Here is a 13,332-nt window from a genome sequence, read left to right as displayed (position 1 = left end):
GAGTCCCAGCGGTATTCCGGGCACTGAAAATCCTTTACTCTCTCAGGATGACAGGACTTCTCTTCCCAACACATCTTTTCTCAGATCATGCCATCGTCTATGGTCGACAGTCGGTCGTCCCAGATTGCTGCAGTACTCAGTGTAATATAGCAACTAGCTGATCATGGTTGTCCAGTGTATGGCTGTGATATCTTCCTGCTCCAGCAAGGCCAACCAATGTAGAAGAACTTTACAATGAGGAAGAGCTATAAACACAAGAGTTTCTGCAGATGCCGGAAATCTAGAGCAACACATACCAAATGCTGAAGGAACTCAGCAGATCAAACAGCATCTATGGAGTGGAATAAACGATCGACGTTTCCACCAAAGGGTCTCGGCCCAAAGCTTTGACTGGTTTATTCCTCTCCATAGATTCTTGACTTGCTGATTTCCTCCAGCATTTTGTGTAAGGAAGGACTGTGGTTTATATCATAGAAAAACATTTTATGCCTCTGATGATGCAGTCCTAAATGAAAGTATTTACACATGTTCATTCATGGTAGATCAAATTGTTTTGGCTTTTTTTTCCACTAACTAAAGCATGTCAGTGAAACCTTTATTTTGTGAATGAAAGGGGAAAGAGCAATGACACAGCTTGCAATTATTATAATAGAAGTAATGAGTGGTTCTGCAGGGAGTAGCTCTAAAGTCTGATACAGTAAATCCTCATTGTAATTTATTTACTTGATTTATTAATTGATTTACTTACTTTTTTAAATTATTATTTTATTTATTTTTTCTTTCTTCTATATTATGCATTGCATTGAACTGCTGCTGCTAAGTTAACAAATTTCACAACACATGCCGGTGATAATAAACCTGATTCTCATTAATCCAGATAACCAGGTTCAGTCCTCCTACAAAAAAGTAACATTATGTAGTCACTGAAACATATTATCTTTGAAGGCTGAATCACTCCTCAGTCCTGAAGAAAGGTCTTGACCCAAATTGTCTATTCATTTCCATGGATGCTGCCTGACCTGCTGAGTTACTCCAGCATTTTGTGTGTGCTGCATTGAATAATTTTTAAGTAATTTTCTTTCATTATAATTAAATATTTCTCTACTTAGCACAGCTCTGTGCACTGTAACACAGTAGTTCTCCATAGTGTTCAATGCATGTGGATGAAGAAGGGTAATAACACTCAAAGGAATGGTAGCTTTCATACATTGTCTCCAATGGAAACACAAGCTTCCATCAAGAATGGAATCCCATAGATTATACTATACTAGCTCACTGTATGAATTCTGAATAAGCTCAGGCATCATTACTAAAGAAGGAGGTATTGCATAAATATAGACCTTGGAATAACAGTCAGAGAAAATTCAACCCCTGATGTTGCACGTTGTTATTGTAGAGCCTCCATCCAATAAGGTTAAAGGTAGAAAACACTCAAAATATGTGACCGGTAACTCATAAAGGTAGTTCACTCCCAACATATTTCTGTTATTAGAGCCTACACCTTAGAAAGTGATCAGAAACTTAGTTATCAGTGCTTAAAATGATAATAAATAAGCAGATTTATTAAACAATCGATCGAAAATGCATATCACCTATGATATGTTGTCTTGCAATGGGTTCAATCCATTCTCATTGTTTAAATGCACTGGGCATCCATTTAAAATAATATTGTGGATTCATCCTCAGAAATGGCTACAACATCCCACAAGAAATTGCATTATTTGTTCAAAGCATGATGTCTTTGAAGGGAATTGGCAAAAAAAGCATAAAACTTATAAGTTCTGATTTACAGCAGAAAGCGAATCAGTAATCATCACTGTATGGGAAGAATTAAGACTGGAGAACCTGAATAAGACTGAAACCAAGATATTCCACATATTCCATAGAGAGACAAGCTTGGCACAAAATATTTAGAACAGGTTTGAAAACAATTTCACACACAAAATAATGGAAGTCATCAAAATAAAAATCAAAGTCCATAAATGAATTCCTATTGGTGAGAAAAGTAATAGGGCCTGAGAAAACTGGAGAAGGGTTTTTTTTTGAGAAGCACAGGAGCCAATACAAATATGCTTCTTTAAATCAATCTTACGTTTGTAACTGATATCAGAATCTATTGGGGTGTCATGCTAGTGTAATGTTTAGAGCGATTACAGATCGGTTTGTCAGAGTGGAGTTCAATCCCAGCATCCTCTGTAAGGAGTCTGTATGACCTCCCCGTGAACACCTGTGTTTCCTCTGGGTGCTCTGGTTACCTCTCTCTGCCTGAAGGTTAATGGTTAGTAGGTTGATTAGTCATTGTAAATTATCCCATGATTAGGCTAGGGTTAAATTGGCGGTTGATGGGTGGTGTGGCTCAAAGGGCCAGGAAGGCCTATTCCACACTGTATCTCTAAATAAAGCTAATTAGGAAGCAGAACACCTCCCGGACATGCTGGAGACTTGAGGCTGTATGTTGTGCTCTCCAGAAACGCTGTTCGGCCTGGTGAGCACTTTTCATTATTTTATATTTTTCACTGTCAAATTCCCAGAATTTCTAGATTGTTCTGTATGAAAATAGGAATACTTACCTCCAAATTTAGCAGCTTTAGCTGCTGCTAATCCACCTGCAATGCAAAAAGATCAACATGAGAGACTTGCCTCATGCATTGTAACAATTGACTGCATTTCCAAAATAATCAATGTTAATATAGATTGTTGAAACCTTAATAAAGTTTTCTTTAGCACAAGCTAAGAAAAGCATGTGTGATAACATTATTAAAGATTTAGATTAAAAAAATCAATTTTTTTGTCTACTAAATAACCTTACAACAGTTCAGATCAAAAAGTTAAATGAATAAACATCTCACAAATATGTTGTTCTTGCAGGAGCTTACTGGACAAAAGTAGATTGAATATCAGTTAGGTTCAGCTACCAGCAGAGATCCCTGACCAAATAGCTACTCCAGAATTTTTTGACAAATTATGATTGATTTGGTTTTTAAACTTAAGAAAATAAACATAAAAAAAAGAAAGCAAGTGTTACCTATTGAGTAAGATCATGGATGAGCTTTCATCTTGGTATCACTTTCCTGTGCTAATCCCCATATCCTTTGATTTTTATAATAACCAGAATTCTGTCTTCATAGATAGATAGAATAATACAGCACAGTACAGGCCCTTCAGCCCACAATGTTGTGCCGACCCTCAAACCTTGCCTCCCATATAAGCCCCCACCTTAAATTCCTCCATATACCTGTCTAGTAGTCTCTTAAACTTCACTAGTGTATCTGCCTCCACCACTGACTCAGGCAGTGCATTCCACGCACCAACCACTCTCTGAATAAAAAACCTTCCTCTAATATCCCCCTTGAACTTCCCACCCCTTACCTTAAAGCCATGTCCTCTTGTATTGAGCAGTGGTGCCCTGGGGAAGAGGCGCTGGCTATCCACTCTATCTATTCCTCTTATTATCTTGTACACCTCTATCATGTCTCCTCTCATCCTCCTTCTCTCCAAAGAGTAAAGCCCTAGCTCCCTTAATCTCTGATCATAATGCATACTTTCTAAACCAGGCAGCATCCTGGTAGATCTCCTCTGTACCCTTTCCAATGCTTCCACATCCTTCCTATAGTGAGGTGACCAGAACTGGACTCAGTACTCCAAGTGTGGCCTAACCAGAGTTTTACAGAGCTGCATCATTACATTGCGACTCTCAAACTCTATCCCTCGACTTATGAAAGCTAACACCCCATAAGCTTTCTTAACTACCCTATCCACCTGTGAGGCAACTTTCAGGGATCTGTGGACATGTACCCTGAGATCCCTCTGCTCCTCCACACTACCAAGTATCCTGCCATTTACTTTGTACTCTGCCTTGGAGTTTGTCCTTCCAAAGTGTACCACCTCACACTTCTCCGGGTTGAACTCCATCCGCCACTTCTCAGCCCACTTCTGCATCCTATCAATGTCTCTCTGCAATCTTTGACAATCCTCTACACTATCTACAACACCACCAACCTTTGTGTGTCTGCAAACTTGCCATCCCACCCTTCTACCCCCACATCCAGGTCGTTAATAAAAATCAGGAAAAGTAGGGGTCCCAGAACCGATCCTTGTGGGACACCACTAGTCACAATCCTCCAATCTGAACGTACTCCCTCCACCACCACTCTCTGCTTTCTGCAGGCAAGCCAATTCTGAATCCACCTGGCCAAACTTCCCTGGATCCCATGCCTTCTAACTTTCTGAATAAGCCTACCTTGTGGATCCTTGTCAAATGCCTTACCAAAATCCATGTAGATCACATCCACTGCACTACCCTCATCTATATGCCTGGTCACCTCCTCAAAGAACTCTATCAGGCTTGTTAGACACGATCTGCCCTTCACAAAGCCATGCTGACTGTCCCTGATCAGACCATGATTCTCTAAATGCCTATAGATACTATCTCTAAGAATCTTTTCCAACAGCTTTCCCACCACAGACGTAAGGCTCACTGGTCTATAATTACCCGGACTATCCCTACTACCTTTTTTGAACAAGGGGACAACATTCGCCTCCCTCCAATCCTCCGGTACCATTCCTGTGGACAACGAGGACATAAAGATCCTAGCCAGAGGCTCAGCAATCTCTTCTCTCGCCTCGTGGAGCAGCCTGGGGAATATTCCGTCAGGCCCCAGGGACTTATCTGTCCTAATGTATTTTAACAACTTCAACACCTCCTCTCCGTTAATATCAACATGCTCCAGAACATCAACCTCACTCATATTGTCCTCACCATCATCAAGTTCCCTCTCATTGGTGAATACCGAAGAGAAGTATTCATTGAGGACCTCGCTCACTTCCACAGCCTCCAGGCACATCTTCCCACCTTTATCTCTAATCGGTCCTACCTTCACTCCTGTCATCCTTTTTTTCTTCACATAATTGAAGAATGCCTTGGGGTTTTCCTTTACCCTAATCGCCAAGGCCTTCTCATGCCCCTTTCTTGCTCTTTTCAGCCCCTTCTTAAGCTCCTTTCTTGCTTCCCTATATTCCTCAATAGACCCATCTGATCCTTGCTTCCTAAACCTCATGTATGCTGCCTTCTTCTACCTGACTAGATTTTCGACCTCACTTGTCACCCATGGTTCCTTCACCCTACCATTCTTTATCTTCCTCACTGGGACAAATTTATCCCTAACAACCCGCAAGAGATCTCTAAACATCGACCACATGTCCATAGTACATTTCCCTGCAAAAACATCATCCCAATTCACACCCGCAAGTTCTAGCCTTATAGCCTCATAATTTGCCTCTCTCCAGTTAAAAATTTTCCTGTCCTCTCTGATTCTATCTTTTTCCATGATAATGCTAAAGGCCAGGGAGCGGTGGTCACTGTCCCCCAGATGCTCACCCACTGAGAGATCTGTGACCTGACCCGGTTCATTACCTAGTACTAGATCTAGTATGGCATTCCCCCTGGTTGGCCTGTCCACGTCGTGAATGTACTTTGCAACTGAATCAACATCCCTCTTGGATACAGAATCCCACAGATTCACAGCCTTATACAGATAAAGTTCTGATCACTGTTCTGAATAGCCAATCTCTTATGATGATGATAAGAGTCATGGGAAACATAAACCCTGTATTTAAAAACAGAAAACGCTGGAAAGGTTTAGTAAATCAGGCAGCTCTGTGCAACGAGAAAAGGAGTTAATATTTCAGGTCTAAGATTCATTTCAGATTCCTGGAGCTGAAGCTTCTTTTATTGATTTTCATAAACCTAATTTATCACCCTCATTGGAATTTTGTACATTTCTGTGAAATCATATCTCATGATGGTGAACCCACCATTTCAGGAATCAAAATGGAAACTGCAATCATGGTTGGTCTTTGTGAATAACACCTGAAATTTTATCAGTCAGAGTCTTACAGCATGGAAAAAGGCTATTTGGCCCATCTGAACTAGTCCCATTTGAATTTGGCCCATATTCCTCTAAGTATTTCCTATCCAAGCACCCATCCATGTAATAGAGTCATACAAGGCCTTTGGCCGAACCAACATATGCCAACCATGTCATCCACCCAGCTGGTTCCAATTTCCAGTGGCTGGACTATTTTCCTCCAGGCCCCACTCTGCCATGTACCTATCCACGTGCTTCTTAAATGATACTACTGTACCTGCCTTGACTACTCCCTCTGCCAGTTCATTCCATATAATCACCACTCTGTGCTTGAAAATGTTGCCCCTCTAGTTCCTTTAAAATCTTTCTCCTCTTACCCTAAGCCAATGCCACATTGTTTTGGATTCCCATTACCTGGAGAATAGATTCTTACCATTCACCTTGTCGATGCCTTGCATAATCTTAAATACTTTTATAAGTTTTCCCTTCATTCTCTTACATTCCAAGGAATAAAATCCTAGCCTGGCCAACATCTCCTTACCATTCAGGCTTTCTAGTCCTGGCAACATCCTTGTAGATTTTTTTCGGCACTCTTTCGAGTTTAACCATGTCTTTGCTGTAGCAGGGTGACAAAAACTGGACGGTACTCCAAGTGGGGCCTCAATGACTTAAACTACTGCAACATAGTTATATTCTATGGAAACATTTGGAATTTACAGCTCTAATAACAGTTGTCTATTCACCAACACTGGAGCTGAGTCCATCATTGTACCATTATATTCATCACAGATCTCGCGGAAAAGCTCCTTGTGACATTTTACACTGTCTCTAAAAAAAGCTGGCCAACAATGATTAAAAAATTCCAAGAAACAGAATATTTTCTTTCAATTCCTTTTTTTTAGGGGATCTGATGATTTTGTTCAATCAATTCCTGATGACTTAATTTGGAATTTGGCATCCCATTACCATAACCCTTTTCCATGGCAACAATTTTCTGTGTGAGGAAATCAGTAACCCATCAAGAAAAGACAATAGCCTACTTTTCACATTTATATCATGTTCTCAGGTCTTTCTTTAAAAATAATTATCAATCAGTCGAGACTAAATGTTTAAAATCTCTTCAGGGTAAAAGCCACTCCCATCTAAACACCAGTGCACTGAAATGAGAAGCAAGATCACTTGCTGAGGATTTGTTTGCTTGAGTCTCAGGTAAAATATATACACCACTGCAGAGACAAAAGAGGCGAATTTAGTTATTTGATTCATTTTCTTCAGGAAATTCCTTAACTGGATTGTATAGTGAGCTCAAAATGTGGAGAGGTATCTTTGAACTTACAAAAATTGGATATGGCTCAGCAAATGGCTGTATCATCATGTTTTTTTTTCCCCCTGCACAACATATGGGATACACAGTATCTGCTGAAAAATAGTAGGGTGGTGAACGACCTCATTGCTGGTGATAGTGGTTACTGAAAACTGGGACTCTAATTGCATGATGCTCTCATTCTAAACTAGGTAAGTGAGGGATCTGTTCTTATGCTAGGCCAGGGAGGTCTATCAATAAAGATTCAGGCCATATTCAGATCGCCATCACCCAGAAGTGCTCTCTTTTTACTGCTACCATCACAGAGTAGATACAAGAGCCTGAAGAAATGTACACACAGTAATATTTTAGGAACAGCCCTCATCCTTCAGATTTCTGAATGGATAATGAATCATCCCATAGATACTACCTCACTATTTTTACTCTCTTCTTATACTAGACATTTAATTTAGTATACATTTCTTATTGTAATTTATAGTATTTTTATGTTTTTGCACTGTAGTACTGTCTCAAAAGTAAGCAAGTTTATTTGTCTAGCGCTTTTCAAACACAAGGCAATTCAAAATGCTTTACGTAGAACAAGATATAAAAAAAAAATCAAACATCAACTTTCAGACAATATTATTCTTAACAGAATAAAATCACAAAACTAGATATGATAAATAGAATTTACAGTGCAGGAGATACTAATTAAAAGCTGCAGCGAAGTTTAAAAAGCTTTAAGACTCGATTTAAAAGAGCTTAAAGTTGGGGCAGACTTCAGATCCTTCAGAAGGTTATTCCAGATATGTGGAGCATAGTAACTAAAAGCTGCTTCATCATGTTTAGTTTTGACACTGGGGACAGTAAACAGACCTGCCCCAGATGACTTGAGAGCTCTGGAAGGTTCATAATGCAGCAAGAGGTCAGAGATGTATTTTGGCCCGAGACCATTCAGTGCTTTATAAACCTGTAGTAATATTTTAAAGTCAATCCGCTGATGGATGGGAAGCCCGGGTAGTGATCTGAGAACTGGAGTAATGTGTTCTACTTTCTTGGTCTTAGTGAGGACTCTAGCCATTGGCGTTCTGAACCAGCTACACCTGTCCAAGGGATATTTTATGTTATTGCACTCTAGTGGGGCCGCAAAACAAAAAAACAATAAAAAAATCACAACAGATCGTATGCCAGTGATTTTGATACAGAATACCATGAAATGAAACATAATATAGTTATCAAATAATGGCACAGATATTATTGCAAAACTTGTTCAACAATTGAAGATGTCAGCACTGAGAGACACCTTACCTGGAACACCACCTAGTCCAACCCCAGGTACTCCGATCGGAACGCCTCCTGGAACACCTCCTGGAATATCAACATAGGAGAAGTATTTTCTGAACAACTGGCAGAAGAACTTTCAATTGGAACTGAAGAAACTTCAGTATGGTATTGACCACTTATCACAAATAAATTACTAAGTACAGATTTTGGAGTATAATCAAAGGATCAAATGTGGTATTTAAGATTATTTAAATATGATAAAACTCTGATAACCCTCCATCTACATGATTGTAACTTTTGTGATTCTAGACTGGCAGATTTTCCATACAATTGGATATTAATATGAAAAATGAATAGTTTAGTACTCTTTTTAGTTGTACACAATGTGATCATGAATGTTTCAGTAAAACTGGTAAATTGAGAGACAGCGTGGGAACTCTGGCCCGGAAACATTAAAAAATGGGGCCCAGGTGAGTGGAAAGGGAATGAGTCAACTAGTGCCTGGGTACTGGAAAAGGAACATAGAAACTAGGTCTTTGTGAGTTGAAAGACCATGTATACACTAAGGCCATATTTAGTGGAAAGTAAGGACAGGAACTGGGTCCGTAGTGTGCATCAGGAAACATGCAAACTAGGCCCCTTGTGAGCCAGATGCTGAAACATCCAGATTTCTGAATAGTCAGACAGCAGATTATTGAAATTCTACTAAAACTTTATTATCTTTGAAAAGTGCCATTCAAAACTATTATTTGCTCCTTTGCTTAGATACTGGCTGTGACAGAATCATGTGAAATAAAAACAGAAAATGCCAGAAACATTCAACAGTTCAGGCAACATCTGTGGAAAGAGAAAAAGAGTTAACATTTCATGTCTGAGACTCAGAGAGAAAACAAGTTAGTTTCAGTTGCAGAGAAGGTAAGGGAGAAATGGCCAAAATAAAGTGTCTCTGAGACTTTGAACTTTGTACGGTTACAGGAAAGGTAATTGAAAATAAGAGGTAGAAAATGTTTCCTTTCATGCAGTAATGGAAGAGTAACTGAACAATTATGCACTTTTTCTCAACAAGTTACACACAAGATGTACTTAACATTTATGATTGTTAGAGAATGTAGGCTCAGTCAACTGAGGAAAGGTGATATAGAAACAAGCATCAAAAAATGACCGGTGTTTCTTCAGCTACTTTGATTATTTGAGAAAAAAAAAACGAAAGAAGCTCAGCATTGGAGAGAAACTGTAGAACTCCAGGCAGTTGGAGATCTGCTAACCTCAAGTGATGAGGATATGTGTTAGGATTTGCAATTAGCTGCACTCATTTATGAAGTTAGCTTCTTCTTTAATTGACAGTCATATGCAGTAGATCTACCCACATAATAGCAGTGTACTGTATTGTTCATTTGCTGCAGCATTGTATATCAGTGGAGTAGGCCTAAAAGTAGAGCGGTCAGGGGCGCGAAGCAAGTTTTACCAGGGACTGGATTGCAAATGGTACTGCAGATTGGGCAGAGTGGAGGTGTGCTGCAGTGGGTGGGGGGATGCGGCATGCACATCCAGATAAGTATAATGCATTACAGTACCAGCGACCTGTCGCTGCCTGTAAGGAGTTAGCGCATTTTCCCCGTGGTTGCGCGGAGTTTTTCCGGGTGCTCCAGTCCAATAGTCCAAAGATGTACTGATTGGTAGGTTAAGTGGTCATTGTAAATTGACCTGTGATTAGGCTAGGATTAAAATTGGGGGATTGAAGGGCTGGAAGGGCCTATTCTACACTGCATCTCAATAAATAAAAAAATAATAATCTACTGGCTACAATGATTAGATTAGATTATGAGGACACGCAGTCCTCTTTTATTGTCATTTAGTAATGCATGCATTAAGAAATGATACAATATTTCCTCCGGTGTGATATCACAAAAAAAACAAGACAGACCAAGACTGAAAAACTGACAAAAACCACATAATTATAACATATAGTTACAACATTGCAATGCAATGAGCAATAAGCAATAAAAGTTGCAAAATTATCTTCCAAATTGTTTACTGCCAGTTCCTTAAGACGTATGACATCATGCCTTGTATAATCACTGGCTGTTATTAATATCATTGCAAATATTCCATCACGTCTGTATGTGTTCCATTGCTGACTATACTAATGCTAAACTGCAATGATAGAAAGTGCCGCTATAACTGCCGGTTAACATATTCACTTTAGTTATAGATGGTTCATATATTATGCAGACAAAACAGATGTTAAAACTTGATAGCACTGTGCTACAAACAGAGGTCACTGAGGTTCTATTCAGACCAAGGTTCACAGTACAGACAAGCAAACCAAGCATTTGCCTGGATTACAGGAATTTCCTTGGCTTTTCATAGTGTCATTGAACGAACTATGAAAACAAGATAAAAATAGTTACATATTTAGCAGTTTTGGAAGTATTTTCTGGGATGTTACATATCATCTAATGTTAAAAATCTCTCACTTAGCAACTGATGAGTGACCAACCCCTTATCTTTGAGACTATGACCACTGGTTCTGGACTCTTTGGTCATGAAATAACATCTCCAAATCAAACCGATCATGTAGAAGTTTTGTACCTTTCCCTTTTACAAAACCATGCAAATTTTGAAAATCTGCCTTAATAACCACTGAGAAGTATTAGGATTATTGGAAGTGTGGTATCTTGACAATGTATTTCCCACAGCTAACATACAAGAAAGATATGTGGAATTAATTGCAACTAGAAGATATCAGTTAGTAACAGCAAATTCTATATTTATATATAACAGAAAGCAGCTCTGTTTCTTGAGTCATAGCAACAACTTTCCTATATTTGTCCGAAGGAATGTGCCAATATTTATAAAAAACATTTTTGATATAGATAGTACATCCCTAGAAGTAGGGAGGTTACTGTGGTGTTTTAATCTGTGAGACTTTTATCTCCTTCTTGACAGAGATATACTGACAGATTAGGTTTTTAAAGGAACCAAGAAATTAAGATGATTTACCTCCAAATTTAGCAGCTTTGGCTGCAGCATAGCCACCTGAAACAAAAGATAATTGACAAATCATCACAGATGAGAATAATGATCAACCACACCGTCTCATTCCAGAGAAAACATAGTTTGTAAATATTCAATATTAATGAAAATTATTCAAAACAACAGTGATATAAGACTTAAGATTGTAAAAGATTTGAATAAAGTCAGACAATGTCCCTTGTTTAATTAAGACACATGTAATCCTGATAATTCTTTTGGCTATTAGATGGGATTTTACAAATTATAAGTAGTAACATATAGGAGTACAAAACAAAGTGTGATGTGTGCAGATATCACATCACACTTCACTGGATAAATGCGAGGTGACTCGCAGAATTGCTCAACTCAGTGGTTTCTGTATCTCAAGTTTGTATAATCCATGCATTGAGCTACTTTTGGGAGTCAGATTGCAAGCTTCCGCACACATATCTTGTGGAAGTTTTTGTAGCAGAATCACGACAAAAAGCTTAACCTGTAAACAACAGGAATTCTGCAGATGCTGGAAATTCAAGCAACATACATCAAAGTTGCTGGTGAACGCAGCAGGCCAAGCAGCATCTATAGGAAGAGGCGCAGTCGACGTTTCAGGCCGAGACCCTTCGTCAGGACTAGTCAGGACCTGCGTTCACCAGCAACTTTGATGTGTGTAGCTTAACCTGTACTTGTGGATGTACTATCTCCATTAGTTTTAATCCAATCCCAATCTCATCGGGGAATGACAATCTCATTGCATTTCCCACTTAGACTCTAAATAACCAAAAATAATTAAAATTACAAAAAGAAAGCCTTCCATGTTATTGTTGAACAATGAAGTCAATTTGCAGACCCATTGTGTCAGAGACAAACAAATGGGAAACTAATTTATTCTTTGGGAGGAGAAATTCTGCAGCTCCTAAATAATGTTCAGGTATCTTTCAACTGATTCTGAATCATCTGGTGAGGACTATTTAAAATCCCAGTGGAGAAAAATCATTTTCAAGAAAGGAATAACAACATGTGGCAAATGTGAGACTATGGGCAAAATGTTAGATGCTGGTTTTCTGATCTTGTATCAAATAAATGCGACTAGCAGAATAATTTTTTTGGCCATTATTAGCTATGTTTAGAAACTCATTGCTTAATGCAGCTTTCATGTGGGTTGCTAAATGAGTGGCTGGACTAAATTGACAAGGGGTTAAATTGAATACTGAAGAAAGCTTTGTTACAAGGCCCCAGAGCCTATTTTAACAATATATTTGTTTATTTAACCAGTTCATTATTTTGTAATTGACATTGAAAAGTCCAATCAAAGATGATTTTCAGAGCAATTCTGGCTAAAGATTTGAGTGTGTTGCCAGGCATGATGGTGGCAGAAAGTGAAAGTGAGCATATTTCTTAGCTAGCAGTGCTTTCCACTGAAATCCGAAACTCTTTTTACAAGACCATCTCAGCTCAAAACCAAGCAAGAAGAAAATCCAATCTTCTCCATAGAAATGTCATCAGAAGGGTTGCACAGTGTTGCAGCTATTAAGCCACTATTTCACAGTAGAGTGACATGGCTTCAAACCTAATCTCAGGTCCTGCCTGTATGAAGTTTGCCATGTTTTTTCTGGGACTACAAAGGTTTTCCTCCAGTGCTCCAGTTTCCTCATACATTCCGAACAAGTGCAGATTAATAGGTCATCTAGCCACTGTGCATTGCCCCCAATGTGTAACTGAGTGGTTGGGTCTGGCAGAAGTCAAAGGGGGGGAAGAATCAGATATGGGATTAATCGGAGATTAGTGTTTATGTATTATTTCTAGTTTTGCACTATTTTTAATGTAACTATTTAGGCTGGATGGAGAGCGAGGTGTCTCCCAGTG

At 39.0% G+C, this 13,332-nt stretch overlaps 1 protein-coding gene across 14 annotated transcripts in view; it reads right to left on the bottom strand.

Annotated features, from left to right (window-relative positions):
* LOC134336752 (elastin-like) overlaps positions 1 to 13,332 on the bottom strand; it is a 243,913-nt gene that overhangs the window by 82,277 nt on the left and 148,304 nt on the right. For all 14 annotated transcript variants that reach the window (XM_063031179.1, XM_063031178.1, XM_063031187.1 and 11 more), the window contains 3 exons: positions 11,458 to 11,493; positions 8,479 to 8,538; positions 2,571 to 2,606 (listed from right to left, as the gene is read on the bottom strand). In XM_063031179.1, coding sequence (XP_062887249.1) covers positions 2,571 to 2,606; positions 8,479 to 8,538; positions 11,458 to 11,493 — 132 coding nt within the window. The remainder of the gene's footprint in view (positions 1 to 2,570; positions 2,607 to 8,478; positions 8,539 to 11,457; positions 11,494 to 13,332) is intronic.

The sequence above is a fragment of the Mobula hypostoma genome, chromosome 23, assembly GCF_963921235.1.
Source record: "Mobula hypostoma chromosome 23, sMobHyp1.1, whole genome shotgun sequence".
NCBI classification, from domain to species: Eukaryota; Metazoa; Chordata; class Chondrichthyes; order Myliobatiformes; family Myliobatidae; genus Mobula; species Mobula hypostoma.
This window is presented reverse-complemented; position numbering and strand designations above follow the sequence as displayed.